General features: G+C 49.0%; 1 protein-coding gene across 1 annotated transcript; it reads left to right on the top strand.

Moving 5' to 3' along the window:
- The first annotated feature begins 3404 nt into the window (after nt 1–3404).
- Nucleotides 3405–25577, top strand: BATF (basic leucine zipper ATF-like transcription factor). Its single transcript, XM_040975264.1, has 3 exons — nt 3405–3667; nt 5391–5495; nt 24978–25577. Exons 1-3 carry the CDS (start codon nt 3605–3607, stop codon nt 25185–25187), a joined length of 378 nt encoding a protein of 125 aa, XP_040831198.1. The 5' UTR covers nt 3405–3604; the 3' UTR covers nt 25188–25577.
- Nucleotides 25578–27314: the final 1737 nt, after the last annotated feature.

Raw genomic sequence — 27314 nt, 5'->3', positions numbered from 1 at the left:
GTTCACTGGGGTTTTGACAGTGATTGCCCTCAATCTGTAGATTATTTTAAGTAGTTTAGACATTTCAGTGACATTGGTTCTTCCAAACCATGAGCAAAGAATAATATCTTTCTGTTGTTTTGTATCCTTGATGCTTTCCTTCATCAATGTTTGAATGTTTTCATTGTAGAGATCTTTCTCTTCTTTTATTAAATTTGTTCCAACATATTTGATTTTTTTTGGTGTGACTAATGTGACTGGAATTTCTTTTTGGTTTCTCAGAAAGAGAAAGACTTGAGTTCAACATTTAACACACAAGAAAGCTATCTGTAGCTTTACTGAATCGGTTTATCAATTCAGGCTGCTTTCTGGTGGAGTGTTCCTTATCTGTGATCATGGACGCTTTGACTGCCTCTCTTTGAATTTTAATGCTTTCTTTTTTTCCCCTCCCGTAACTGATCTTGCTAAAACTTCCAGTACTATTTCAAAATCAGAAGCTTTTGCACAGCAAAGGAAATGATCAAAAGAGACATCCAAGAGAATGGAAAAAACATATTTGCAAACCGCTTTTCTGATGAAAGAATACATAAGCAACTTTAAAAACTCAACACCAAAAACAATTTAGTGGGGCAACGGGCGATAGACTTCAATAGACAATTCTCAAAAGAAGAAACACAAATGGCCAACAAAGTGCTCAGCATCACTAACCATCAGGGCAATGCAAATCAGAATTACAATGAGCTCTCACCTTGCCATGGTCAGAAATCCAAAACAGAGAGAGTGACACAGGCTGTAAGGATGTGGAGAAAAAGGCACACTTATACAGAGCTGGGGAGAGTGGAAATCAGTGTCCCCACTGTGCAAAAGTTTTCTTTAAAAAACTAGAAATAGACTTACTGTATGACCCAGCAATCTCGCTACTGGGTGTACACCCAAAGACTGAACATATATCGTATCAAAGAGATACCTGCATCATTGTGTTTCCAGCAGCACAGTTCCCAAAAGCCAGAATTTGGAATCAACCAAGGCATTCAGCACCAGATGAATGGATAAGAAAATGTGGTGCCCACATTTTTTTTTTTTTTAAATTTTAGCTCTCATATATAAAGAATATGTGCTATTTGCCTTTCTGGGTCTAGCTTATTTCACTCAGCATGATGTCCTCCAGTTGAGTGCTCAATGATATTCCACGTGTATAGGCACCACATTTTCTTAGCTGCTGGCTCAGCGGCTAAATCCCTGGCTCATACATGCCGGGGATTCCATATGGGCACAGGTTTGTGTCCCAGATGCTCCACTTCCCATCCAGTCCCCTGCTTGTGACCTGGGAAACCAGTAGAGGACAGCCCAAAGCCTTGGGACCCTGAACCTGCATGGGAGACCCAGAAGAAGCTCCTGGCTTTAGATTGGCTCAGCTCCAACCATTGCAGCCACTTGGGGAGTGAGCCAGCAGGTGAAAGATCTTTGTCTATCCTTCTCTCTGTAAGTCTGTCATTCCAATAAAAAAAATAAGTTTTTTTTTAAAAGTGTGCATCAGTGTTGCTGTAAATGTAATTTTATAAAACCTTGCGTTATACCTTTGCCAAAGCTATGATTAATAATGCCCTACTACTAGAGATTTGGTCTATGATTACTTTAAAATGTACTGCTTGTGGGTGAAAATAGTCATTTTTCCATTCAATTACTGCTTATAGACATTTCTGTGTTCCCATTAAACTAAAGTATTTTTGCTTTTCACTTGTAAAACTGCTTATTGGGGGAAGTAATAAGCCTTGTACTGTAGTGTAAATTCAAAATATGTTATCTCAAAACCTAAAAAATAAAAAGAGAGAGAGAAAGAAGGAGAGCGGGAAAGAGGGAGGAAGAGAATATTACATTCTCAGAATTGCAGCTGCAAATAACACTGACTAATAAAAACCATTCATAAAAAATAATAAACAAATGCAAGATCCTGAGCTAGACCCTGACTCTCCGGCTTCCTGTTGGAGACTTGACTGTGCTCCAGCCACGTCATTCCAGTCATACCAGCAGGTGAACACAGCCTCCCTACTGTCCCCTGCACACTCCAAGCGTGCTCCCACCTCCAGCCCCTGCCCGCACCCCTGTCATTACCTCCTCCCCTGCACACCTTCTCCCTGCCTTCCCGTCTCTTCTCAGAGGTCACCCCTGCAGTGGGCTCTTCCTCATCCATCACCCTCTCTGTCCCTGTTCCTTTGAGCTCTGGAAGCCCCTGTACCTGCCCGGCTTCATTTTCATCCCTGGCACTTGTGGCCCTCTGCTAGATGACACACTAATGATTCTGTTTGTTAACTGCCTCTTTCACAGAAATAGCACTTTCATGGGAGAAGGGGTTTGGTTCTGCTCGGTTTATCTGTCGGGCACTCCGACCTCAGGCCTGTGGATGCCACCGCGTTGCTGGGGGCCTAACTTCCTATTTATCCCAAGCTCCAGCAAGGTTAGGTTTTGGCTTGGAGCCACTCTAGGGTTACAATGAGGCTTTGGGAAACAAACAAACAAAGCCAAACAACAACAAACAGAAACACCCAGGTGAGAGTCAGACTGCCCACAGCAAGGCTGGCAGATGCTACAAGTCCCAGTCCTGCCCTGCAAAGGGCACCACCACTGGCATCCTAACCTGCCGCAAAACCTGTCTATTCCAGGAATGCCACAACCCTTTAACAGGTAACAGGACTGAAGCTTCCAGAACCCACAGGAGCTGCCCAATTGGGTTCAGGCCTGGAGTAGTCAATATCCAAAGTGGAGCTCCAACAAGACTCTCCCCATATTTCTTTAAAGAGACTGAGAGCTGAGAGGCACAGGTGGGAAACAGACTCCACGAACCTCAGCTAATTCCAGAAGTTTCTCTATAGTTTTCAGTTGTACCCTAGCCACTCGTGTTTGAATGTCGGGACAGGACCCTGGCCGGCAGCCACGTTGTCCTGAGAGTGTCTCCCCCTTCCCAAAGACGGACCGGCCTTGAGGAGAGCAAGGGGAAACTTCCCAAACCCAACGCCGGCTGAGCAGTTGTTTTCAGCTGAAAAACAGAAAGAAATCCCAACCTCGACACCAGCTTTGGTTTAAACATCAAGTCGGGGGGCAGTGGAAACTCTTTCGCTCAGGCCTCCGCGCTCTGCCATGTTGACAGAGAGCAAGCGCTAATTCTGGCCAGGGGGTTTTTCCCTGCCTCGGCTGTTTTTCTCTTTTATCTTCAATTGCAGAGCACCACCGCTATGCCTCTCAACTGTCGCAAGGTACCTGGGGTTTGGGTGTGAGTGTGTGTGTGTGTGTGTGTGTGTTCACATAACTCTGCGGGTCTTTTCCCAGAGATGTATTTTTTTTTTCTCAAGTTCACTTCTAACTTGAAGTTTCCGCCCATGTGACTTCCAGCGTCAATTACCAGAAACCACAAGAGAGAGAGAGCGCGCCGGCCCCAAAGCAAGCGACATGTCCCACTGGGGAGCAGTCCTCGCGCACCCCCAGAGCAGGACGCACGCAGGGGTCGGTGGTGGCTTCAGGGCTCGGGCCAGCACCCGTGGCGGGCGGGACGCCTGCGGAGGCCAGCTGCTGGTAACCAGAGAGTCCAGAGGCGCGTGGGGCCGTGTGTGAGAGCCGGAAGCCTGCAGCCATGCCTCACAGCTCCGACAGCAGCGACTCCAGTTTCAGCCGTTCTCCTCCCCCTGGCAAGCAGGTAGAGTCCTCCTCTTCTTCTCTTCCCTTCTGCCTCGCCCGGGTGGGGAGCAGATCCCTGGTTCTGCGCAGGGAGCGAGGGAAGTGAATCGTGCCTTGAACATTCTGTGTAAGTTCAGACTTGACCTTTGCAATTACACTGTGTGGTGGTGATGGTGGCGGGGGAGGGGGAGTAATGACCCTCATCTTCCACGTGTGCTACCTAAACCCCTGACCTTTTTCCCTGCCCCCCACCACCGGGAGTGCCCACTGTCTCTACCTCATGGGGGCTTCTAAGAAACCAAGAGGAGCAGGGTCTTCAAAAGACTCTCTAATTTTTAGGATGGGGGCTTCCAATGGGGCTGCTGGCATGCACAGTTCCAACCCTCTGTATTTCCCAGGAGAGTGGCCACCGGGTGAGAAAGGGGACCTAGGGGCAAGTCAACACCCAAGAAATCAGGTTGGAGAGTTAGAAGGATGAGAGGGCCCCCAGCTAGCCCGGGAAGGTCTGTTGGGGCGTTTCCTCTGTGGCTGGCACCTCCACGGGGGAAGGATGCTAGAACCACCACCAAACCCTGGGGCCCCGGTGACCACAGGACAGAGGAAGTTACCAAAAGAAGTGGTAGCTCTGGGAGACACTCGCCCCCTCAGCTCTGGCCGACACGAGGTAGGAAGCCCGGGAGCCCTCAGCATCCAGTTTGTGGCTCCACCTTCTCCCCGCTGCCCATCTCGCGCTTTCTGGGGCTTTCTCCTTTGCACTCTTAGGCATCATTCGTCAGAGCAGTTCTCCCTCTTTCTCACCCCATGCGTATGGGTGGACTAAAATTTCCTCCACCTCCGCGGGGTAAAAACTGCCCGCCAAGCACGGCTACCCAGGCGGGCTTTCAAAAAACTGCCTCTTCTTTTTAAAAAAAGAAATGAGCATCAGATGCTGCATCCCAAGACCAGGTGGAGCGAAGTTCTCATACAGCCCTCTAGAGGGCGAACTCTCCACCCCTCGGCTCGAGATGCTATCAATGTGGCTCAGACTGCCTGGAAGCCGGTCCCCCTCCTTCGGGAGGAAATTACTCACGGCTTCCATGGTAACCAGGGTCCCCATCCCCCTTAGAGAAAGAGCGCTTCCTTCCTATCTAGCCCAGTGCCCTACTCCTTGCAATGCCCGCGAGTACTGGACATACTGGGCGTCATCGGTTGAGTGGGCACAGAGCCTTGTGCGAGGTGTCTGTGCCTTTGCAACTTCAGGCAGAGGAGGCCAGCTGTGCTCTCTGCCCTAGTCAGGATGTGCCTATCAATGCTATGTCAAGGTTTCCCTGCCCTCCCCTGTCCCCGTCCAGTGCTCACCAGAGCCAAGAAGCCGGGGCCATTTAATGTTCTTGGCATCTCTGGAAAGCACTGATGTGCAGGCTGGAGTAGCCCAGGTCACCAGCCAGCCAGAAGGAGCTGGGTCGTGAAGTGAGAGGGTGAGGCTGCTGAGCAGAGGTGATGAAACTCACTTCATTGCCTTGGCTGCCTTTACCGATGGTTCCAGAGAGGTCTCGGGTGATGTGGCCTGCTGTCCGGAGCTTCCGACCTAACCCAGTGCCCCTCGGCTGGCTGTGGTCGGGAGGGAGCTCTCCTCCACCTCCGGAACACAGATGTGGCAGAGTTGGGACTGTCCGGAGATGGATTAGCATGAGGAGGAGGAGACCAGCCGGTTAGGGCAGGAGAGGAGCAGATTCATCTAATTCTCACTGTCTGCCTCCTAGGATAGCTCCGACGACGTGAGAAAAGTCCAGCGCAGGGAGAAAAACCGAATCGCTGCCCAGAAGAGCCGGCAGAGACAGACGCAGAAAGCTGACACCCTGCACTTGGTGAGCCCGCTTGCCCTTCGCCCCGCACACACAGGCTCTCCGCCGGGAGGACCACTGCGTTGATTCTGTCCCTGTGAACAGGGGAAGGGCCCGGGAATAAGTAAAAAGGAGTCTGTGAGGCCGGGGCAGGGATCTCCTAGGAGGGTAGGGAGAAGATTCTGTAGCAGAGAATGGACTGATGCAAGGAAAGAACACTTTTTACCCTTCCCACCAAGGGCTCAGAGGGCTGGTGTAGGGAGTGCCGAAATTCTATGTGGAAGCAGAGTCTCCTGTTGGGGCAGGGGGTCGAGCAAGGGAGCACCTTCCTTCACCAACCACGGAGAGCAGGAGACATGTGACATCCAAATGTCCCTCCACGGGGTGCTGCTCCTAGCCCTTCCTGGGCCTCATCCAAGTTTTATTTGGAAATTTCTATCTTTAGTGACATCCCCAAGGGTCTAGGATAGATGCACCTTCAAAGGCAGTTATCCGGGCTGGTCACCATCCTGGCTGAGCTGCTTCTGCTCCCAGACTTTCCCAGATGAGGCCTTGACCCCTGGCTTGAACCAGCTCAGGATTTTGGACTGAATGGTGATAACACTGGTGGCTCGGGGCCCTGGTGGTGTACTTCAGCAAGCGTTGCTTTCTCTACCCTCCCGTGCTCCCCCAGCCGCCTGGCTTCCCCCAGCCCTGAATTTGGTTCTCCTTCAGCTAGCTGTTAGATCACTGTGGGTCCTCTCCCATTCCCTCAGCTCTTCCTCTTAAAATTCTCGAACAGTCCATTCTCTCGAAGCACTCTTTTGTCTCTAGTGCCAAGGCAATTGCTTTCAAGAAGTACAACTGGCCTCAAAAGAGAACAGGCTTGGGTTTCATAGAACGGTGAGCACAGCCAGCAGCAGCAGGTGGAATAGCTGATGTGACCTTATCAAACATTTGTGGTAAATAGAACTAGAAGACATGTTTACTTGGGTGCAAAAAAAAAAAAATTACCTGCTGATATTCATGCTTAGTTCTTTCGTCATGCACATTTTTCCGTGAACTTGTTGAGGATGCCTCGGAAGGGGCAGGTGTAGGAGGAAGAGCATGCTTCCTTAGCTTTGTGAGGACGCTCGCTGGGAGCGGTCTGCACCAACCTCCGACAGGTGCATGTGTTTCACTCGGAAACTGCTCAGTGTTTCCTCTAACGCACGCTCTCAGACGTTTATCTTCACAAGTTGTCACTGAAATGAAAAACAGGACGAGCGATCAGCAGGTCTGTAGTGGCTGCGATCAGCAGCTTAGGCGTGAAGCCGTTGGTGCACACATGCTCTGTCCGCTCGCCGGCCAAGGTCCCGCACGCATGGCTTCACTATTTCTAAGCTTGAACGTCTCTGATCTCCAACATCAGAGTTTGAGTCAATATTTCTGAAAGAATGCAAGTGAATAAAAACAAGAAAGGATACTCTTCTCCTTTTCAAAAGAGTAGCCAGCGTCCTGAGCCTAACAAGCTGTCAGAAGCTTTGGGGCTTTATGATTTTCATTGTAAGTGAAAGTTAGGTACAGGCTGGCAGCTCTGGTGGGGGAGGTCAGGGTTGGATTCACAGCATTGCCACTGGCTGGCTGTGCAGCTGGCCTGGGATTCTTACCCTCCCTCAACCCCTGCTTCCTCTGTACACAACAGAGAACGGGGAGTTTGCTTATAAAGAGGTCCACACAATGCTTGGCATGCAATAAACACACTCACAGAGAAAGCTCTAGTATAGAGCAGTCTGGGCACCTGTAATCCAAAAGTTGCAAAATTCTGAAGCACTTCTAAATCCAAAATGTTTGGAGTGCTGACATGACATCTCAAGTGGCAAATTCCACACTTGATGCCATGCGCTAGGTCATGGTCAAAACGCAGGTGTACTAGAACTCTTCTGTAGAATTGTCATTCAGGATATGTGCACAAGGCACACAGGGAATGGATTTTCTGTTTAGGCTTTGATCTCATTAATAAAGTGCCTTATTATAAAAAGATCTAAATCCCCCATCTGCATTCTGAAACACTTCTGATCCTAAGCATCTCATCTAAAAAGCGATCCTTAATTTGTAATAACGATCATTGTAAGAAGCAAGATACGTAATCTCTATGAAGACAATATGCATACATACACACATGCATTTTATCGTGGAGGCTTGGAGTTGAAAGATTTCTTAAAGGCTAGGACTTTGGAAACACTACAACATTTGCAGCAAATAGTCCCCAGTAAGTGCACCCTGGGAAAAAGCAGGTGATGGTTCAGGTACTTGGGCCCTGCCACCCACATGGACCGAGTCCCTGTTTTCAGTTCAGTCCAGCTCTGGCTATTGCTAGCACTGGGGAGTAAATGAGCAGAGAGAAGATCTCTTTCTCTTCTTCTGTTTCTCTCTCTGTTACTGTCTTTCAAGTAGATAAAAACAATAGCACTTAAAGATACATATAAAACTCGGACAATGTCGCGCCCACGTGTCTTACCGCCCAGCAGTAAGAGGCAGACGCGAGTGAAGCCTTCTGCGGTAAAATTTATTGCGCGCACAAAGATGAGGAAGAGGGAAAAGGGGGGCGACCCCGGCAGGCTTTCTGCTCTTATGTGCTGACCGGCCCCGCCTCCGCCGATGATAGGTCGGCGTCATGATCACGCAGGGTCCTGGGCGACCGGATTCGTCAGTCCCCAGTGTTCACGTGCCGGCCACGCCGCAGCTCACTGCGCATGCGCTAGGCGCCTGCGCAGTACAGCGAAGGCTACGTGACTCTCCACCACGCACGAAGGTGTGGCTTCTCCGGCCGGCGCCATTTTAGGCACAGCATGTGGCCAGTGCATACAGATGCGGCTTGCAACATCTCTCCCTTTCTTATACAATAGAAAAAATAAGCTGGTATGGGCCTGTCTTAGGTTGTAGACTCAAGGCGCACGATCCGTCATAGGGAGGCTGCGTAGCTTGACGTAGTCCCTGTCTTAGACCGATAATTGTCTGGGTCTATCTTACCCGTCATGGGCTACAACCGCGGTGGTTGTAAAGAGCAATGTCTCGACAAGGCAGTTATAAGAGTGACTACCCTCTCGCGTGCAATGGATAAGTCCTGCGAGGTGCAAGGGCTAGTCAGGTGCATCATGCTCGAACTCAGTGCAATGCCATAATGGCCTGAGGTGCAGGAGCCATGATGTCCATGCTCTTAACTAAGCCTGTTGAAGCATGCTCAACCATACCATGGGGGAGTCACCATTCTGCATGGCTAGTAGGGCTTGATGTATTGCCACACGATCTCGCTGAGCGCGGTGTCTCAGACGACACAGGCAAAAAAGGCATAAGGCACAGCCTGCACACAAGAGCAGAATCAGCACAACCACTCCCACCCATTCCTTAATATGGGAAGTGATGTTCCAAATCCAAGTGGCCAGGGTTTCAGCAACAACAGGATCCACCCGTGTAAAATTAATCTGGACAATGGCAATTCTCAACTCCGACTGTAAAGTATCAAATTCTCTCGTCCAATTTCCTAAAAGATAAGAAGAAAGCTGGCAAGAAAGATTAGCAGCCGTTGAAACATTCTGAAAAGGAATGGAAGTAACACATAAACCTTGACACTAAAATTCTCAGGAAATGCTTGAAAACAAAGCGTGTCCTGTAGGGGGAATAAAAAATTACTCACATTCTCCTTAATATCATCATAAGGGAGAAAAGGCAAATCCAAAGAAGAAAAAATCAAGGAAACACTCGGGCTGAGTGGGCGACCGGTAAGGGTCGTGGAAAAACACTCAAAACTCCTCATCGTGGCTCAGCAATCACGGTCCTCACCAGCGCCATACAGACCATTAGTTGCACCATCAGCCGTGTTTGCACTGGGCGGGGCACCATTGTCCTGTGGGATTGTAGGAGGAGTTTCTGATTGCGGGGTTGCATGAATCTTCCCCAAGTCAGATCCTCGCGCAAGCGCTCCAGCGGTTGCAGAAACGTCAGAAGGCGGTGATGGACAGGAACGAGTCAATCGAGCTGGAACCCAAACCGGAACTGGGGCGTCCTGTGGAAACACACAAATGGCTCCTCGAGCCTGCCTAATAACTGGGTCTGGGCCCTTCCATTTGGACTCCAGAACATCCTTCCACTTGACCCAAGATTGCTCTTGCGCCGTGTTAAGGGAATGACGATCTGCAGCACTAAGGCCTTGCTCATCCAGCTGTAAAAAATTGATGGTGAAAAGAGCCAGGGCTAGAGTGGCCCGAGGGCTCTGACTGGCGAGACCAAGTGATTCCCAGGTGGTTTTTTGTTTTTGTAACAATTCCTTAATAGAGCAATGAGCACGTTCGATTATCCCCTGACCTTGTGGATTATAAGGAATGCCAGTCACTAATTTAACACTCATTTTCTGCATTACACGTGCCACAAAATCAGCAAAGGGCTCATCCGGCTCCTGTTTAACCTGTGTGATGCCCAATTTCTCTTGCCCTTTAAGTGAAAGGGCCTTCCAAGCCTTTATAGCTGCAGTAGAGATCTGGGTATACACTGGCCATGGATATCTATTTTGATCATCAGAGTATTGGCCTTGTCCGGAAAGCATATTATAAGTCCAGGTCAAAGCATCACCGCCGCGCTGTTGATTTGCCCGGGCGGTCTCAGCCAAAAGCTCTTGCCATAGGCCCTTCCAATTTAGATATGATCCCATATTAGGGAGAACAGCCTTCACCACAAATTGCCAATCAGAGGGAGTCATATTCATTCCCCCCATACGTTCTAACAGGGACAAAGTGTAATTGGCATGAAGACCATATTGCTTTACAGACATGGCCAATTCTCGCACTAATGCTGCATCTACCTGTCTGTAAACTCTTTCCCTTTCTTCTTCTAAGACGGGGAACATATTTTGAAGTTCCCGGCGTGTGGCTGGATCGATGAAGGAGGAGCCGGCACCACAACTCATGGGCGGGGCAGATGGCTTCACAGCAGGAGGAGCCATTAGTGTAATGGCTCCAGAGCCCTGAGGCCATGGGCCGAGCGTGGCCGGCGCAGTAGCACCGCCATTCTCTTTCTTCTCCTTTTCTGATCCTCCTCTGTTTCCTGCGGGTTGTTTGCGTCCTAAGCGCCTATCCCGCTTGTACCCTTCCTCCGCGTCGGACGTCTCCGAACTTGATGAGGAAGATACTGCTTTCAATTTCACCTCTATTTTTTGCTTCAAACCGGTTCTCCTCTCCCGCTCTGTTTCTGAGAGACTATCCTGGGCAGACTGAAGGGCTTTGTCACTCTCTCTGACCGCTCCCTTACGGAGGGCATAAACCCTCTGCAAAAATTTCACCAGAGAGAACCGTGCGCCCATGTCTATAACCAGAAGCGGTGGCTCATATACCTCGCTCCTAGTCACCCGAAAGTTCTCCCTCTCAGAGCTCCTTACCTGTTTTTTGGCCGCAGTTCTGACTTCCACCCGTTCGAAACGGGAGGCCCCCTCCAGGTCCCGGGTTTCGGGCACCAGTTGTCGCGCCCACGTGTCTTACCGCCCAGCAGTAAGAGGCAGACGCGAGTGAAGCCTTCTGCGGTAAAATTTATTGCGCGCACAAAGATGAGGAAGAGGGAAAAGGGGGGCGACCCCGGCAGGCTTTCTGCTCTTATGTGCTGACCGGCCCCGCCTCCGCCGATGATAGGTCGGCGTCATGATCACGCAGGGTCCTGGGCGACCAGATTCGTCAGTCCCCAGTGTTCACGTGCCGGCCACGCCGCAGCTCACTGCGCATGCGCTAGGCGCCTGCGCAGTACAGCGAAGGCTACGTGACTCTCCACCAGACACGAAGGTGTGGCTTCTCCGGCCGGCGCCATTTTAGGCACAGCATGTGGCCAGTGCATACAGATGCGGCTTGCAACAAGACAACATGAGGGAAAGATAATATCTGTTACATTTATAAATAAAAGTTGAAAATCCCTATGTGGTTATAACACCATATGCAAAATCGAAAGCAACTGGCAAACTGGAACAAAATTCCAACACATGTGCTACAAAAAAAAAATAGAGTCATGTTTCCTTATTATGTGAAAACTTTCATGGATAGAAAAAAATGATTAACAACCCAAAAGAAAAATGAGCGATTATGAATGACCCGTGTATGGAAAGGTGACCAGCAAATAGAAATTTGAAGAGATGTTAGACTTCACTTGGGTAAGAAAATATCAATGGAAGCAACAGTGAGATATCCCTGCCAGATGAAAATGTTGCTGATGCACCATCTTGCTGAGACAAAGAGGCAAGGGCCACCATCTACTGTTGGGGGAAAGGCAGGTGGGCCAGCCCCATTAGAAGGTAGGTTGGCCGCATCCACCCAGACTCTAAGCTCACATATCCTATGACTCAGCAGTTTGATATCTGGGAGTTTATCCACGAACATCTCCACAGATGATACCACTCTGAACATGTGAAAAGAATATTTGCTTCGTTGTTCATAACAGCCAAGACCTGAAACACATTCAGTGCCCTTCAGTAAGGGAGTGAGTGAATTATCCATTCAGTGGCATGCAATTAACAACGATGAGCGGCATCTGAAGGTGCTAGCCCGCATTGTGTATTCTTATGTGAAAAAGGTATGCATATGGTACCTAGTTTGTTCCCACCTGTGTTCTTAATAAAAAGGTATAAATATGGGCACAAATATATAAGTTAAAAATGTCCAAATATTAACACATGAGAATTATATTTCTTTCTGAAGAAATAAGAGGGAGATACTTTGCATTCTTACCTTTTTATTTAGTTTGGATATTTTTTATTGCATGGTTTGTTTTGTTATTTGAAGACAGAGAGAGATAGAGAGAGGAAAGAAACCCCTCCATGCACTGCCTCGCCAACTGGCACAATAGCCAGGTGGGGACGAGGCAGTCTGTGTTTCCATCTGGGTGGCAGAGTTCCAAGTACTTGAGTGCTCATCTGGTGCTTCCTAGGATGCACCTTGGCAGACACTCTGATATAGGATGTGGGCATGCCAATAGGTGCTGTAACCCCGTGTGCTTTGTTATCAGATAGATACCGGAATTCTCAATGTTAGCACCACTACATATGCACTAGGATGCTTTCTCTCCTCATTTTGATCTCACATGTGACACACTCTTCCATTGTGACATTTTTAAACATCCTAAGTAAATGCTCCAATCCTTGAGAAGAACCAACTGCCAGCTGGGATGTGCGTGGCCCTCCCACTCACAGTGCTGAAGGAATCCTCAGATGGGCAGCAAATCAAATGTCTTAGTGTGGCCGTCCTGATGGATGGCGTGGTTCTCAGGCACTGTACAATAGCATGAGTTCATGTCCAAGGTTTGCTGAAAATTGAGGTCCAGAAGCTTCACTCATGAAAAGGCTCAAGGTTATCGTCGGGGTGGCAGCAGACAGCTGCATTAGCTCAGAACCATGCTGTTGAATCAGATCTGAGCTTCTATGAAACTAGAGTATCAGGGTCAAGTTTGAAGGCTGTAGGCTTAGTCATTGCCATAGCTGAAGGCGGGCCAGGTGCTTGCTCAGGGCTCGCTCCTAAAGGAGTCTCACACCAGTTTAAGAAAAAAAAAAAAAAAGGCTTCTAGATTCCAGGACATATGTTTATTGTCGTTGATGATGAAAAATCATGAAACGTAAATAATGCATTAGGTGAAAGTTTCAGCTAATGCTTTGAGAAGTTTGGTCTTTACAGCTGGAGGAAAACTGAGGAATGAACAGGCAAAGATGGGAACCTCCAGGCCTCCTGAGATGCTGCTGCAGTTCTTGACCTTCCAGCGCACTTCAGAGAGGGGCTGCCTGTGCTCTCATTCTCTCAGAGACTGTGGCCATAGTCAATAGAATACAAAGGAATGTTCCACCCTAAGACATCTCTGCAAAATCAGTGAGCCAGCTATGGAAAAGAGAAGCATCTCTTTTTCTCTATTGCTGTGAATTAAAAATATATATCAGTTGTACACATGACGATGCAGCAGCTAAGTGCTCTGCTTATAGAAGCCCATTTAACCTGAACAGAAGTCTTACTGTGTAATCCATTGCATTTGGTTGCATAACTTGTTCAAACCTTCATAACTTTAACTGCGTCTATGTGATTCAAAACCCATCTCCTCAACCCCTAAGCTGCTCACTCTTCTCCAAACCTCCTGAGTTAATTCACTGTCTCTCTCTCTTGCTTGTATGTTTCTTGAACTCCCTCCAGAATATATTTATTATTATTTTTAAAAGAACAACCTCCAAAATGTGTATTTTCCCCCAACCACCATTACGTCTGGCCAAGAGAGTGAAGGCATCTTGATAAAAATATGAATTGAAATGATTTCTTTGAAAAGGCTACATAGCAATAGATTAACATTTTACATGGGAACAAATTTTACCACAGTAGCTTCACTTCCAAAGTTTGAAGGGGAAAAATGGTGCTCGGTGTGTCACTACTCATGAGCAGTGAGCTACAATCAGAGCCACAATACTTCGGCTAACGATGGGGTTAGATGCACTGAGATAGTTTAATACAATGGAAGCTTACACTTAAAATGACTATGCAGATCTGTGTGTTAGTAGCATAGAAAGATTTTGGTGAAATAGAATTAAGTGAAAAAAATTAAAGAATAGGTAAAGTCTAATTCCATTCATGTAAAATGTCTAGGCTTTGAGCATTGTAGCAGCCCAAAGTGATATCTAGAAAAACATTCTTTAAAATGCTGAGTGGTTATTTCTGCATGGTTGAGTTTGGCCAGTTTATCCTTGCACTTTCCTTTATTTTTTTAAGATTTGTTTGTTTGTTTATGTGAAAAGCAGAGTTACAGAAAGAGAGAAACTTCCATCCACTGCTTCACTCCCCAAATGGCTACAACAGTGAAAGCCAGGAGCCAGGAGCTTCTTCTAGGTCTCCTCATGTAGGTGCAGGGGCCCAAGCATTTGGGCCATCCTTCCCCGCTGTTTCCACAGATGGCTCAGGCTGGGAGGCATGTTTGAAAGGACTGTTCTGGACATGCTAAAGAACATCTGTCAGTTAAAACCCCACTGGGAATGCCTGCGTCCCTGTTAGAGTGCCTGGGTTTAAGCCCCGATTCTGCTTCTGATTCCAGTTTTCTGTTAAGACACACCGCTGTGGCATAGCAGGTGATGGCTCCGATATTTAGATCCCTGTCCCCAACATAGGAGACCTGGATGCCGTTTCGGGCTTCTGGCTTCAGCCTGGCCCAACCATGACTGTTGCAGGCATTTAAGGAGTAAGCCACCAGAATGGAAGATTTTCTTCCTCTCTCTTTCCTCTCAATCTTTGCCTTTCTTCCTTTGAAATAAATTTAATCAGCATAATTAAATAAATGCCATTCTAATTTTTTAAGTGCTCGTCTAAGTCAGCTGGCAAGTGCCAGGTCACACGCGTGTTTGTTCAGCAGGTGTGCTCAGGAGGCTGTGTGAGCTCAGCAGCGTCTAGATCTCTCTCGAGAAGGGTGCTGAGCTCTCACCCACGGGACCCTGCTCAAGCTACATGGAAGTTTCCTTAGTCTGCTTGGTAGACACTGATCAGGTGCCAGCATCCTTGCAAGGGCTGTCTGTAGAGGACTCCATCGGGAGTCCCTGTGGCGGCTGGTGGAGGCATGCGGTTGAGACGATCACAGATTTCCAAAGGAGCTCAGAGGGAGGAGGCATTCAGCCTAGAGGTTAAGCCACCCACATCCCACGTAGTTAAGTGAGCCTAATTCCTCGCTCTATCTGCTGCCTTCAGATTCCTGAAACCTTGGGAATGGCTCAAGTAATTGGGTTTCTGACACCTACAGGCAAGAGTTGCCAGTTCCTGGCTTTTGCCCAGTCTTCACCCAGCCATTGTAGACACTGAGAGAATGAAGCAGCAGGTGGAAGCGCTTTCTCTCTCTCTCTCTCTCTCTGCTTTTCAAATAAATGTATAGACACTTTCTTCTAAAAAAGAAAATTGGAAGGGTGAAGGCGAGGGTAAGACACTGCTTGGACCAGCCTGTCACATTAACAAGGAGGAAACCCGTGTCTTTCTTGAGTCCCCTGACACCCAGACCTCTTGCCTTCCCACCAGACTGCTTTACTCTCAGGCGTCTTGCTGCACACAGCTCTGCTCTGCAGGTGGTGTTGTCCACACACAAGCATAATTAAAACGCTCACAGAAACTGGGATGAAAAGAGAGGTTTATTTTGAAATCCATGCACACATGGAGTCTTCAGGAAGTTCACATGAAAAAAAATGATGCATGGATTAAAAAAAATTAGAGCAAAATTTAAAAAAAACTTTTTATTTTTCCACCCACTTTCTGAAATACCCTCGTGGGTTCTTTTACAAAGGGTAACCCAAGAGGTAGGTCTTTAACCAGAAGGCTTGAACAAGCCAGACCCTCCTCAACTCCAGGGTACAGCCATACAGCAAGAGAAAGGGCATTCAAGGTTAACGGGGGCTGAAGTCTGTGTGTTCCTTTATGAAAACGAGGCTTTACAGTTGCAATGCAAAGCAAAAAGGACAGTACCGAATTGGGGAAAATCTAGCATCAAGTTCAACAAATGAACATTGACTATGACAGGCAGCACATCCTTTAGAAGAAAAAAACATCAAGACTCCAATTGATAAGTGAGCAGAGGTCACGAACAGAAAGCTTACACAACAGTTTTCCTACCAAAATGAGAAGAACCTAATTTCCGATTCTGATTATGAAAATGATATACACTAAGACAGAATTTTCTACCTCGACGCTGCTGAGGTTTTGAGCTCCATTATTCTTTGTTGTTTGGGGGGTTGGGAGTCGTTCTGTGTACATGTAAAACCTACCCACAGATACCAACACAACTTTGCCCCAAACAGCCCTCGATACTCCAAGTTGGGACAGAGGTTACTTGCGGAACTTGCCCAGTGTTCCCTGGAGGGCAGGCTAAGAAGACACACATAGAAAGTTGTTCTTATTTAGTAACTGATAACTTATAACTCTGAAATGAAATTAGGAAATCTTCATAAAGTTAGTTGGCAAAAGTTCTTTTTTCTTAAAATTTATTTTTGATTTACTTGAAAAGCAGACTTATAAAGAGAGGAAGGCACAGAGAGATCTTTTATCCACTATTTCACTTCCCAAATGGCCCCAACAACTAGAACAAGGCCAGTCTGCAGCCAGGAGGCAGGTGCTTCTTCGGGTGAGGCTTTGGACCACCCTCGGCTGCTTTCCTAGCCCATAAACAGGTAGCTGAATTGGAAGCTGCTGGGACTAGAAGCATTTGGGATGCTAGTGCTGCAGGTGGAGGATTAGCCTGGTTGCCACTCTTCTGGCCCCCCAAATAAATTATTTAAAATCATAACACCTGCAAGGGAAGTTGTAATAAAAGTGACATACCAGCATTTATTGCTGGTGACATTATGTGTCATATATAATCTTCTTATAACAGTGCTTACCACAAACTGGAAAACTTACTGTATCCTTGGCCTCATTAGTTTATCTCTTAGGAATTGTCCCAATACATAGTTGAACAAAGACAAATCCTAGTGTGCATCAAGATGTTCATTTATGATAATGAAATTCTGGGAGCCAGCATGATGACTCAACTGATAAATCCTCCACCTACAAGCACCAGCATTCCAAACAGGTGCTGCTTCATATCCTGGCTGCTGTACTTCCCATACACTTTCCTGCTTATGGCCTGGGAAAGCAGCAGAGGATAGCCCTAGTCCTTGGGACCCTACACCTGTGTGGGAAACCTAGAGGAAGCTCTTGGCTCTTGGCTTTGGATTGGCTCAGCTGTGCTGCTGTGGCCCTTTGGGAGGGAACCAATGGATGGAAGATCTTTGTCTCTCCTCTCTGTGAATCTGTCTTTCCAATAATAAATAAACATATATATTTTTTAAAATAATGACATTCTGATAGTAATCAAAATATCCAACATTAGAAAACTATCTTAAGTAGATTGTGGATTGGATGAACTAGCCATGAAAACAAATGGTAGATTGATGAAGTTATGACAGTTAGCAAGATATAACCAGTATACATATTCTCCTTGAGTTTTATGAAACTAGGTTGGCACATTTGTTTAAAAGGATGGAATGGCAATCTGTACAAATAATATGAGTGTGTTAGCAGAAGAAGATCATAGGCACTTCAAAATTTTAGAAGATAAAGCTGTATTCTTAAAAAAAAAAAAAAACAAAAAACTATGACCAAATAGAAGGCTGAGGGAACTCAGATGAGAATCAAAAAATCAGAGAATACTATTGAACTAGAATTTAGGGATCAGGATTTGATAGAATTTATCTGAGTTATCTTCCAATCAGGAACACTTCTGCAAGTGAATGTCACACCAGGACAACAGATGTGCACTGGGACAATGTGAACATCTGGTCACCCTAGACTCAGGAGCGTCAAAGAAGGGGGACCTGGGACTCTGCCGAAAACTCTGGAGAGTGAATGAAGCCCAGAGTCAGGCACAGGGGACTGGATTCTTAGTCTCCAAAACAATTTCCTGCACAAGAAAATGCCTTGTCGTGCAGAGGGTGTGATGATGCAGAAAATGAGATGAGCAAACGTCTCACTCCCCGTCCTGGAGCCAGCATTATCACAAAAGGCTCTCCTCCCTGAGAAGGATCCGCTGCCTCCTCCAGGTCAGCACAGCTTGCTGTGGGCACTGAGAAAATTGCAGTGTTCTGACCTGCGGATCTTTCATTCTGCTGTTCAGCAGACTGGAAAGTACACGGATGAATTCACTCAGAGGAAAATGAAGCAGGGCACTGTTCAAAGGGACCAAGGGGATGGGTGTGGGGGTATGGTTGGGAAGGCTATCCTGGGAGGACCTGGCATCAAGGCCAACGTGAATTACAGAAAAGGCTGGGGACGAGCTGGGGAAGGGTCTACAGAGGGCTCACAAGCCAAACTGAGAGTGGTTGAAGGTCAGAGGGGGACTGTTGGCAGGGGCGAGGAATCCATGATAAGGCAACAATGTGGGGAGGAAATTTTGATCATGAAATAGGAGGCCTTAGCACTTCCCTGGGACTGGCTTCAATGACGGGGCTTAGGTGGGACAATACAGTAATGTATGGTTTTCAATCTTCACACGGGGGAGGAAATTAGAGCTGTACATTTATTGAATGCTGAGAACATGGCTGTTTCCCATCCAGCCATCAGACATCAGAAAAGAAAGCCTCCATAATTCTCTTTAGCTGTTTACAAAAACTTCCAGGACACCAATTATTTCCCTCGCCCACCTCTTCACCACAACCGATCTCATCTCTTTCACTGGAATGGATGGGGAAGGTCAAGTCCAAGTCAGGGAAGTCTCGGGCAGAGTTCTGAAAGTGGTGTCATCCGGCTACTCCTGTTCCAAAGCATCAGTTTGGGGAACCAAAGTGTTGTTCAGTAGGGAATAGACCTTGGCCTTTGTAATAAGGAATCTCTTTGACTCATTTGGAACCATTCCAGAGGTTACTGAAGAACTTGAGGTTGGAATGTCACCAATCCACCTGATAGACTCTGAGTTTGTCCATATTGGCAGGCAAGTGATGTGAGTTTACTGAACATTTACTATGTGACAGTGTAGACAATAACAGCCCTGTGCCTTCATAAAGAACAGCAGTCTAATAAAATTGTAAGGAAATAGATTTGAACAGTTCCCCTGCCTTTTGCCTTTGCATCCTAAGAAAGAACTGGGCTGGGTTACTTGAAATTGTTTTTTGCCAAATACAGTAGCAGTAACATTCAAATGCTTAAATGGTTATTTTCTTTTAGAAAAAAAAATTTTTAACTTGGAAATATTTTCCCAACTCTTTAAAATTTTGTTATGTTACCTATTCAATATATTGTAAAAGACAGGTAATAATAGACCATATACAAGGTGAATATAATTTAACAAATAGGTATTATATATTTGTATTATTTTATGATTTAGAATAAGAATTCACCATGAGCATAGTCCTCAGCTGGGTTGCCCATTAAGCTCCCTGGGGAAGCATCTTTAAAATATCGATACCCCATACCCAGCTCAAAACAATGACATTGCAGTCTCCAGGGGGTGAAGTCCAGGAATTACGGTTATTTAAAACTCTTCAAGTGACTGCAGTAGGCAGCCAGGGTTGGGAACTAGGAGTTCAAGGAGTTCAGGTAAGTCTGGGGTGATTCTGAACATACATGCCCAGACACTCTGCCCCAGCCACCCTGTGGCTTCAAACAAGACAATTCAAACCTGGGCTGTGATAGCGATGATTGGTTGTTTTGTTGTGGGTTGCTTTTTAGAATTGGGCTTGCCAGTGGCCATCTTTGCAACTTGAGATGTCAGTCAGGATTGCGTTTCACTACAAGTAACCCAGAAGCCAATTAATGGAGGTGTCAACAAGTTGTGGCTTATGTGTCTCACAGAAAAGAAGTTCAGGAGAGGACAGAGTAGGGCTAGAACCCGCAGCTCCCTTGTGCTAAGCCATCCCCCGTGGGGGCCTTTCATCCCATGGCTGCAAGATGGCTGCTGCACTTCCAGGTGGCAGTCAGCATTGAGGGAGGGTGGCCTTCATCCCTGGGAGGCGGCGTGGCCTTTTGGATGGGAAGGGACGCTCCAATGCCTCCAAATTCAGCTTGCATCTCATTGATCAGAATCCTGTCTCACAGCCGCTCCTAGCTAAAGGGAAGCTGGTGTCTGAGCGATTTTTCTGGCTCTCTAGAGGGAGACCGTGGAGGAGTTTGCTGAGTGAGCCAGCCTAGATAGAGTGTTTGTCATGTTGGAGGTCAATGATATCACAGTACTGAAACCCAGGGAGTAGGTATTGATACAAAAGGCACTTCTGGCCCTAAAGGCACAAAAGTGAAGATTTCTCCAGAATCAGGTGTGCGCGGTGCAAAGACCTGAGGTTTAGTGATTTCTCTTCTCTTCTTACAGGCTCAGGCTGGGCCTAACTTCTGTGGGAATGGTGGGAGCTACAGGCGTGAATTTTCCCACTGCTTGGACCATGTCTGAGCTCTCAGTCCTAAGCCTGCTGCAGGGATGGTGGGTCCCACCTTTTGCCTGCAGCAGATGCTAAAGGGATGGTTGCTGAGGGATACCACCTGGCCGGGCACAGGGAACAAACCTCCAAGCTCATTTACTTGTGCCAGTGTGGGTAGGAGCATTTAAAAGGCCCAATTTGCTGGGCAGGACTGCATGTTCAGTTGAGCAGGGAAAGCACATGGATTGTTGAGCCCTTGTGGACACTGTGATGAGCAAATGCCACGAGAAGGTGCAGACACTAAACCGGGGCTGCCAGGCAGGAGGAACAAGTCCTGCTTTGGGTGCCAGTCTGGCCTTGTCCCAGCTGGCTTCTCTGGGTAAGGGAAGAGCCTGGGGATTCCCCATCCTGCAAGAGCTCTTTGAATGACCTCCTCTCCAGCCCCTCCAGCAGGGGGGATTTCCCAGAACCTTCCCACACCCCCAGGAAGCCTCCTGCTCCACCACCCCCAAGCTGTGTGTAGGTTGGATGGAGGTGGCAGAAGATGACCCCACAGGAGAAGGGGACTATAGACGCTAGCATTGGCACATGCATGAGGTGGGAAAAGATGGCAGATGACCCTGGGAGGTCAGCAGGGCAGGAGCTCGTGGTCAGACTACATCAGGCCTAGAAAGACTTCCCAGGCCTGGTGGGAGGGAGGCCACACGCTCTGAAGCCAGCACGCTTGGTTCCTGTCCTGGGGTTGCCATTAACACAGGCAGGTGCCTTTGTGTCTCCGCACCTGCCAGCTTCCTCCTCTGTACATCCATGAGGTCGCTGCAAAGATTAGATAGACACAAAGTACTTAACAGGGGGTTGTACTTTCAGAAATGTTGGCTTCTGCTCATCTTTCTAGTGTGAATTGAGCCTGTACCTCTCTGCTCCCGACACACACACACACACACACACACACACACACACACACACCCCTTCCTAAAAGGAGGAGGTTAAGAGGCTCTATTTTCCTAATATGCTCAGGCAGCCACTTCAAAACCTTAAAACATTTCATCTACAAGGGGCTTTGAGATCGCTTGCTGTGGTTTTCAGTATTAACTACCCCTTAGCACCTCCCTAGAAAGACGTTAACAACCCCACATCAGGCCTTACCCCTAGATCTATTATATCAGAATCAGGCGTCAGTACTGTTTAGGGTCCCAGGGCCCAGGACTTCAGTTTCCAGGTACCACTGATGGAGAGTTCAGGTGTTCAGGACCTGGCTCAGGGTCTGGAAAAAGGTCCAACCTTGAGGTTGCCTCTTCCAGAGCCACTGAACCAGTGACACCTACCCACCATGGTGCAGGCAGGGAGATGGTCAGTCAGCGTTCGCAAGAGGGGCTGACTTAGCATGCTGTGCTGCAGACATCAAACTCCAAAGCAACTTTCTCTTGAGAGGCTGTGGGGTGGCAAGAGTTCTTAAGACCTCCACCTCCCCTCCCCAGGGACCTTCGCCCTCACATCTGCACCCTCCCAGGGAACGCCATTGCTGGATGTGGTAGAAGGACCCATGACTTAAACCCTGCTCTTTTTCCCTATGTGGTTGTGGGTCTTTGGATCAATGATGCAAAATTTTTGAATTTCAAGGAAAACCAGCATTTAGAGGTAGATCGCAAAGCACTCTCTCCTAGCAGCCTGAGGTGGTTTTGAGGTGTGTGAGGTGGTTTTTGAGTGTACGTGTGTCCTAGGGTCTCAGCTGGCCTCCTCTGTGGAGTGGGGCTAACCTGACAGCCAACTCTTTGTCTCTATTCAAAGGATTACTGTGAAGACCCCAATTAGAGGCTAGAGGAGTTCTGTAGAGCAGACACACACACTGCCATGGGGTGCACACTCACTGCCTCCCCACCACTCCCTAAAATGTCCTTCTCAAATCATCCTTTCCTTTGCCATTCTTGGGAACTGCAGGTTCCTTGTCCCTAGCATGTGATGACCGAGTCTCTGGGGCCCCTTCGCCATGGTCATTTGAGCCATTGGCGGACCCTTGTCAGAGCATGATCAACCTGAGGAAGGTCACTGTGGCCTTAGCCAGGACAGGCAGGAGCTGGAGGGACGAGGCCCCAGCTCAGCCACTTCCTCCTGCAAGGGAAGGCAAACCCTTTCTCTTGCAAGTGTCATGCTGCCTTCACACCACGCCCTCCCACCCGACCCACCAGGACACAGCTCCTCCTCACTGCTCTCTGGGGGCCCTGGGCAGGAAGCAGGGTTTGTTCCCATGGTCAAGACCAATTCTTGTCACTGCAGCAGCAGCAGCAGCAGCCGGCAGTTGTTTTCTGGTTAGAGGCAACAGGTGGTGGCTCTGATCACCTCCCAGGGCCCTGGGATTTGCCAGGCAGGGAGGGAGCGAGGCCAACCCACAGGCCAGGGAGTTCTCGGCGGGAGGAAGGACCACCGTCACTTCCCGAAAGCTGGGCCTGCCTCTAGGCGGGGAGAAGGTCAGAGCGGCCTCCCCCGGCCCCTCCCTTCTGGCTCGGGGTTTGCCCAGGCTCTTCAGAGCACAAAACTTACAGTAAATGGTGTCACCAGTGGAAACTCTCAGAGGGGGCGAGGAAAAAGGCTTGAGGAAGGAAGGGGCCAGGAGTCCTGCCTTTACCGCCCCCTCCCCACCAGTTCCCGGCTCAGCCACACTGCCCCGTGTCATGGCAGAGCTTTATATCTGGCCTTTTGGTAAGATGGGGGGAGGAGGGGAGCAGTGTGCACACCCTGGGATGTGCCAGCAAACCAGAACAAGTTCAGCGAGTGGGCTGACCCCAGCTCGGCAGAACAGCCACGGGGCTCCAACTCCATCCCACGGCTCAGGCATTCCCCACATCCTACCCCCTCTGAGTACCCCCTTTTCAAGGTGGAGTCCCCTTTTATTCTAGTTCAGAACAACATCCAGGAAATGTCAGGCAGAGAGAGAGCATGCTCACATCTCTGCTTCACACACAGGTTGGGGGCTGCCACTGGGTGGTTCTGGCCACATCCAAGGGCACCACATCCATACCCAGGGTCGGTGGGTGGGATGATTGACAATGGAACCGGCCAATCCCATCCAGCCTAAATTAGCCTGTGGCTCCCAATAGGTGACTTAAGACAAGTTTGACTTGTTTATTTTGAGGTATACTGGGACTCAGAGCCAGAGCACGCCCATTGCTGGTTTACTCCCAAGATGCCCACAAGGTCCTTGGCTGGGACAGGCTGAAGCCAGCAGCTGGAAAACTCAATCCAGGTCTGCCACATGGGTGTCAGGAACCCAATGCCTTGAGCTGTCACAGCTGCCCAGCAGAAGCCAGGCACTGGGGCTGGGAGCAGAACTCAGGGATCGAGCTGCTGTGCCAGACGCCCACAGAGCCAGCTTTAAATGTCAGGTTATCTTATATCGATTCACCACCCCCTTATTTTTAAATCAACTTCTTTGTGCCAGTAACTGATGTCATTCATTCATCAACAAACATGAGTTCATACGCTGTCCTGGCCCCTTAAATAGACAACAAGCACTTGAATAACCAAAGTTCATGTTGTAGGTAACCAATGTTTTTGAATTTACTTGAAGATTCAACCTGACTTGGGGCACTTGTTAAACACTCTGATTTCCAAATCTCCCTAAAGCCCTGAATCCACCAAGTTCAAATCTTGAGATTTTTAAAAGGATTTCTAAGCAAGCAACCTAAACCACACAAAACTAGACTGTGACACCAGATATTGGGTGGATTTTTTTTAACTATAATACAATGTATTTGCACTTCCAATGCTATTTCCGCTTCCTATGTGGGCACCAGTTCTTAGCAGAGAAGGACTATTTGAGCCCTGGAACATGACCCTTACAATTGCAATGGAAAAGCAGTCGCCTGGGCTCCTTAGTAACTGCTAATGCTGTCCGCCACTCCCAACCCCCAAAGTGTAGCTGGCTCATTAGTGACAGGACCCAGAACTAGCAGTGCTTCCCTGAGGTTTCCTGGTGACCAATGCACCTGCTGTTTCTCCCAAGCAATAAGGAAAAAGATGGTGCCCCAGAGTGGATGGAGAGGAACTAGGAGGGGAGTTCTCACAAACTGCTTTCCAAAGAGGAGTGTGTGCTAGGGTCTTTTGCACGCAGGCACATGTAAGGGCACACTGGCACACACACCTCTGTTAGCTGTGCTTCATTCAGTCCCCATCAAGTCTCATGCTGCGACCAGGACCTCAGTGTCACAGTGTGGTGGGAGGTCAGGAGGTCACTGAGTGGGCTGTCTCCAAGCAAGCCGGACACCTGCCTCTCTCCTGCGCACACAGAAAAGCTCTTGTGCTTTTCTGCCCATGTGATTCTCACCAGCATACCAGGGTCATGCTCTCCCGCTTCCTGTTTCTTGAAAAGCAGCCCAACCTCACCTGTTGGGTACCACAACACAAGACTAGGCTGATGGGTACAGCCAGGCAAACCTCAGCAGTCCCATAGGATTCAATTTCATAACCTTGCCTAGATAGGCACACACATGCATAAACTCCCAAGACTCAACTATACACACATCACACATGCAGGAAGATTTTCCAGTGCCCTTCCCCACAGTCAAGTCAGGACAAACCCTATCCTACCCATGGAACCATCTTCCCTGCCGCTCATGTCCACATCCATCTTGCCCTCACAGGAGAGCGAGGACCTGGAGAAGCAGAATGCAGCTCTGCGCAAGGAGATCAAACAGCTCACGGAGGAGATGAAGTATTTCACGTCAGTGCTGAGTAGCCACGAGCCACTGTGCTCTGTGCTGGCCACCAGCACGCCCTCACCCCCCGAGGTGGTGTACAGTGCCCACGCCTTCCACCAACCTCACGTCAGCTCCCCGCGCTTCCAGCCCTGAGCATCGAGATGAACCCATTCCCGGTGGTGGGGAGCCCGCACGGCCCCATCCCTGCTGGCCACCACGCCACGAGGCCTCTGGAGGGACACACAGACTGCGGCCACATTGCCCATGCCGCTCAACGCACTCCGTGTGCCTGGAGAGCTGGAGGCAAGCATGGGGCAAGGACTGAATGGAGAGGGTTCTGGCAGCTAGAGCAACATGAGCCTTCACCTCCTCCACCACCACTCCGCCCACAGCGCCAGGGCAGTGGACAGCATGGGCTGGACACAGGACACCAGGTGGGGGAAACCCCAACCAGAGCAGGATCAAGCTCGCAGCTCAAGTCCCACGGCCCCTGAAGGGAGGAGGGCCGGGTGGGGTGGTTTTTCTAAATAAATGTCTTCAAAGAAACAAGCCTGGCAGGGCAATGTCCCTCTTACTTTGCCCTTTGAAACCCTCAGCTGGCTGAGGGTGGTCTCGGCCGCAGGCACCCACAAAAGGCTGTGTGGCTTCCTTTCCTGGTTTGTCGATCAACTTGGGGACCTGGGTAGCTGCCTTTTTCTAAAGCATCTTCTATGCCTCTTTAGGCATTTTTTCCAATCTTCTTCCCTCAGCCTCCTTAGATGACCCTCCCAATCCACCCGTGCCTCTTGCTTTCCAGACTGGAAACCCATTCCGGCACGTGGGCTGGAGAGGGGGGACCCCTGCTGGCTGTTTCCCGGAGAGGCTGAGGTCAGGCGGAGCCTGTCACTTCCTGCTCACAGCTACACCTGCTCGGCCAGGTCTCCAGGATGCCCCAGACACTCCATCAGCTGGCTTTGCTTGTCTGTTTTTATTTTTGTATTTGAAAGGCAGAGTGAGAGATCTTTCGTCTATTGATTCATTTCCCAAATGCCCGAGTTTTATCCTTTTCTGTCACAGGAGTGGCAGGATCCCCCACACTTCCTCTGGTGCATTTCTTCCATTGCACTGGAAGTGGAGCAGCCAGGACTTGAACCAGCCCTCTGATATGGGATGCTGGTATCAAATGACAATATAAGATGCAGTGCCACAGTGCCAGCCTTTCATCGGACGTCCCAGCAACAGACGGGCAGCATCTCCCAGGGGAGGCAGTGGTCTCCTGATGCTCTCAAGGGGCTGCGGGGTCGGGGGCCTGCAGTTGTCGCTCATCGCACTGCTACTGGGAAGCATCATGGCCACATCAGCCCTGACCACAGCAGGGCCACCTGCTGGCCCCCAGGCCATGCGGGCTGCCCTTCTGGGTGTCCGATGCAGGGATCTCAGTCTCATCCTTCAGCTCTTCCTGAGTGGGGGTCACTGCTACTGTCCACTGCCCAAGGGAGGGCCCTGCCCTCACCCTGTATCGGCACCTCCTCCACACTCTGGTCAGCAGCTCTGGCCGAAAGGAGGACAGATTTCATTCCCAGCCTTGGTTGCCTGTGTGTGGAGACCTCACCTGCCTGCAGCCTGAATACAGGAGGAATCCAAGGCAGAGGCCTCTGCACACACACTGCAATCCACAGGGCTCCACCAGTGAAGCTGTTGCCTGGCAACCAAGCCAAGTCCCACTACTTAGAGTCTGGGGAAGGAGGAGGGATGGACAGTCTGGAAGAACCTCAGGCGGCCTTCCTTCCAATAAGACAGAGTTCTCTCCCCTCCCCTCCCCTGTCCAGTGCTGTGATTTTCCCCCAGAAACCCCCTCAAAAGGCACATGACCCATGCCGGGCATCTTCTGAAAAAGCTTCAGGGCTAGAACCAGACATTGGGCACTCACGTGCACCCCTCCCCATCTCTTGGCGGGGACTTCTCTTCCCCTTTCAGTCTCCACTTTCTAATGACCTCAGACAGTTCCACTTCTCCTTTCTGGTCAGCCTAGTAGAGGCAGTGGGTGGCAGAGCCCCGGGGGCAAGGGTCAGTGTCAACTACTACTCCACAAAGGGAAAGGGGAGAGGTGACCACACAGAGGTGTGCATTTCTGCCATCCACTCGTGCCTGGGAGTGGCTGCCCCAGGAACGTGTGCCAGTTGACACACTCAGATGCCTCTAGGTCCAAGCAGGCACTGTCAATGCATAGCATCCGCTGGATGTAAGATAATTGGGAGTGGTGGAGAGTGTGGAAAATGGAAGAGAGAGTGGGCACCTGCC

Source organism: Ochotona curzoniae, unplaced genomic scaffold (genome assembly GCF_017591425.1).
Source record: "Ochotona curzoniae isolate NIBS_2020 unplaced genomic scaffold, NIBS_Ocur_1.0 contig_2688, whole genome shotgun sequence".
Taxonomy (NCBI): Eukaryota; Metazoa; Chordata; class Mammalia; order Lagomorpha; family Ochotonidae; genus Ochotona; species Ochotona curzoniae.
Note: the sequence above shows the minus strand (reverse complement) of the source record. Positions and strands in the feature narration are given on the sequence as shown.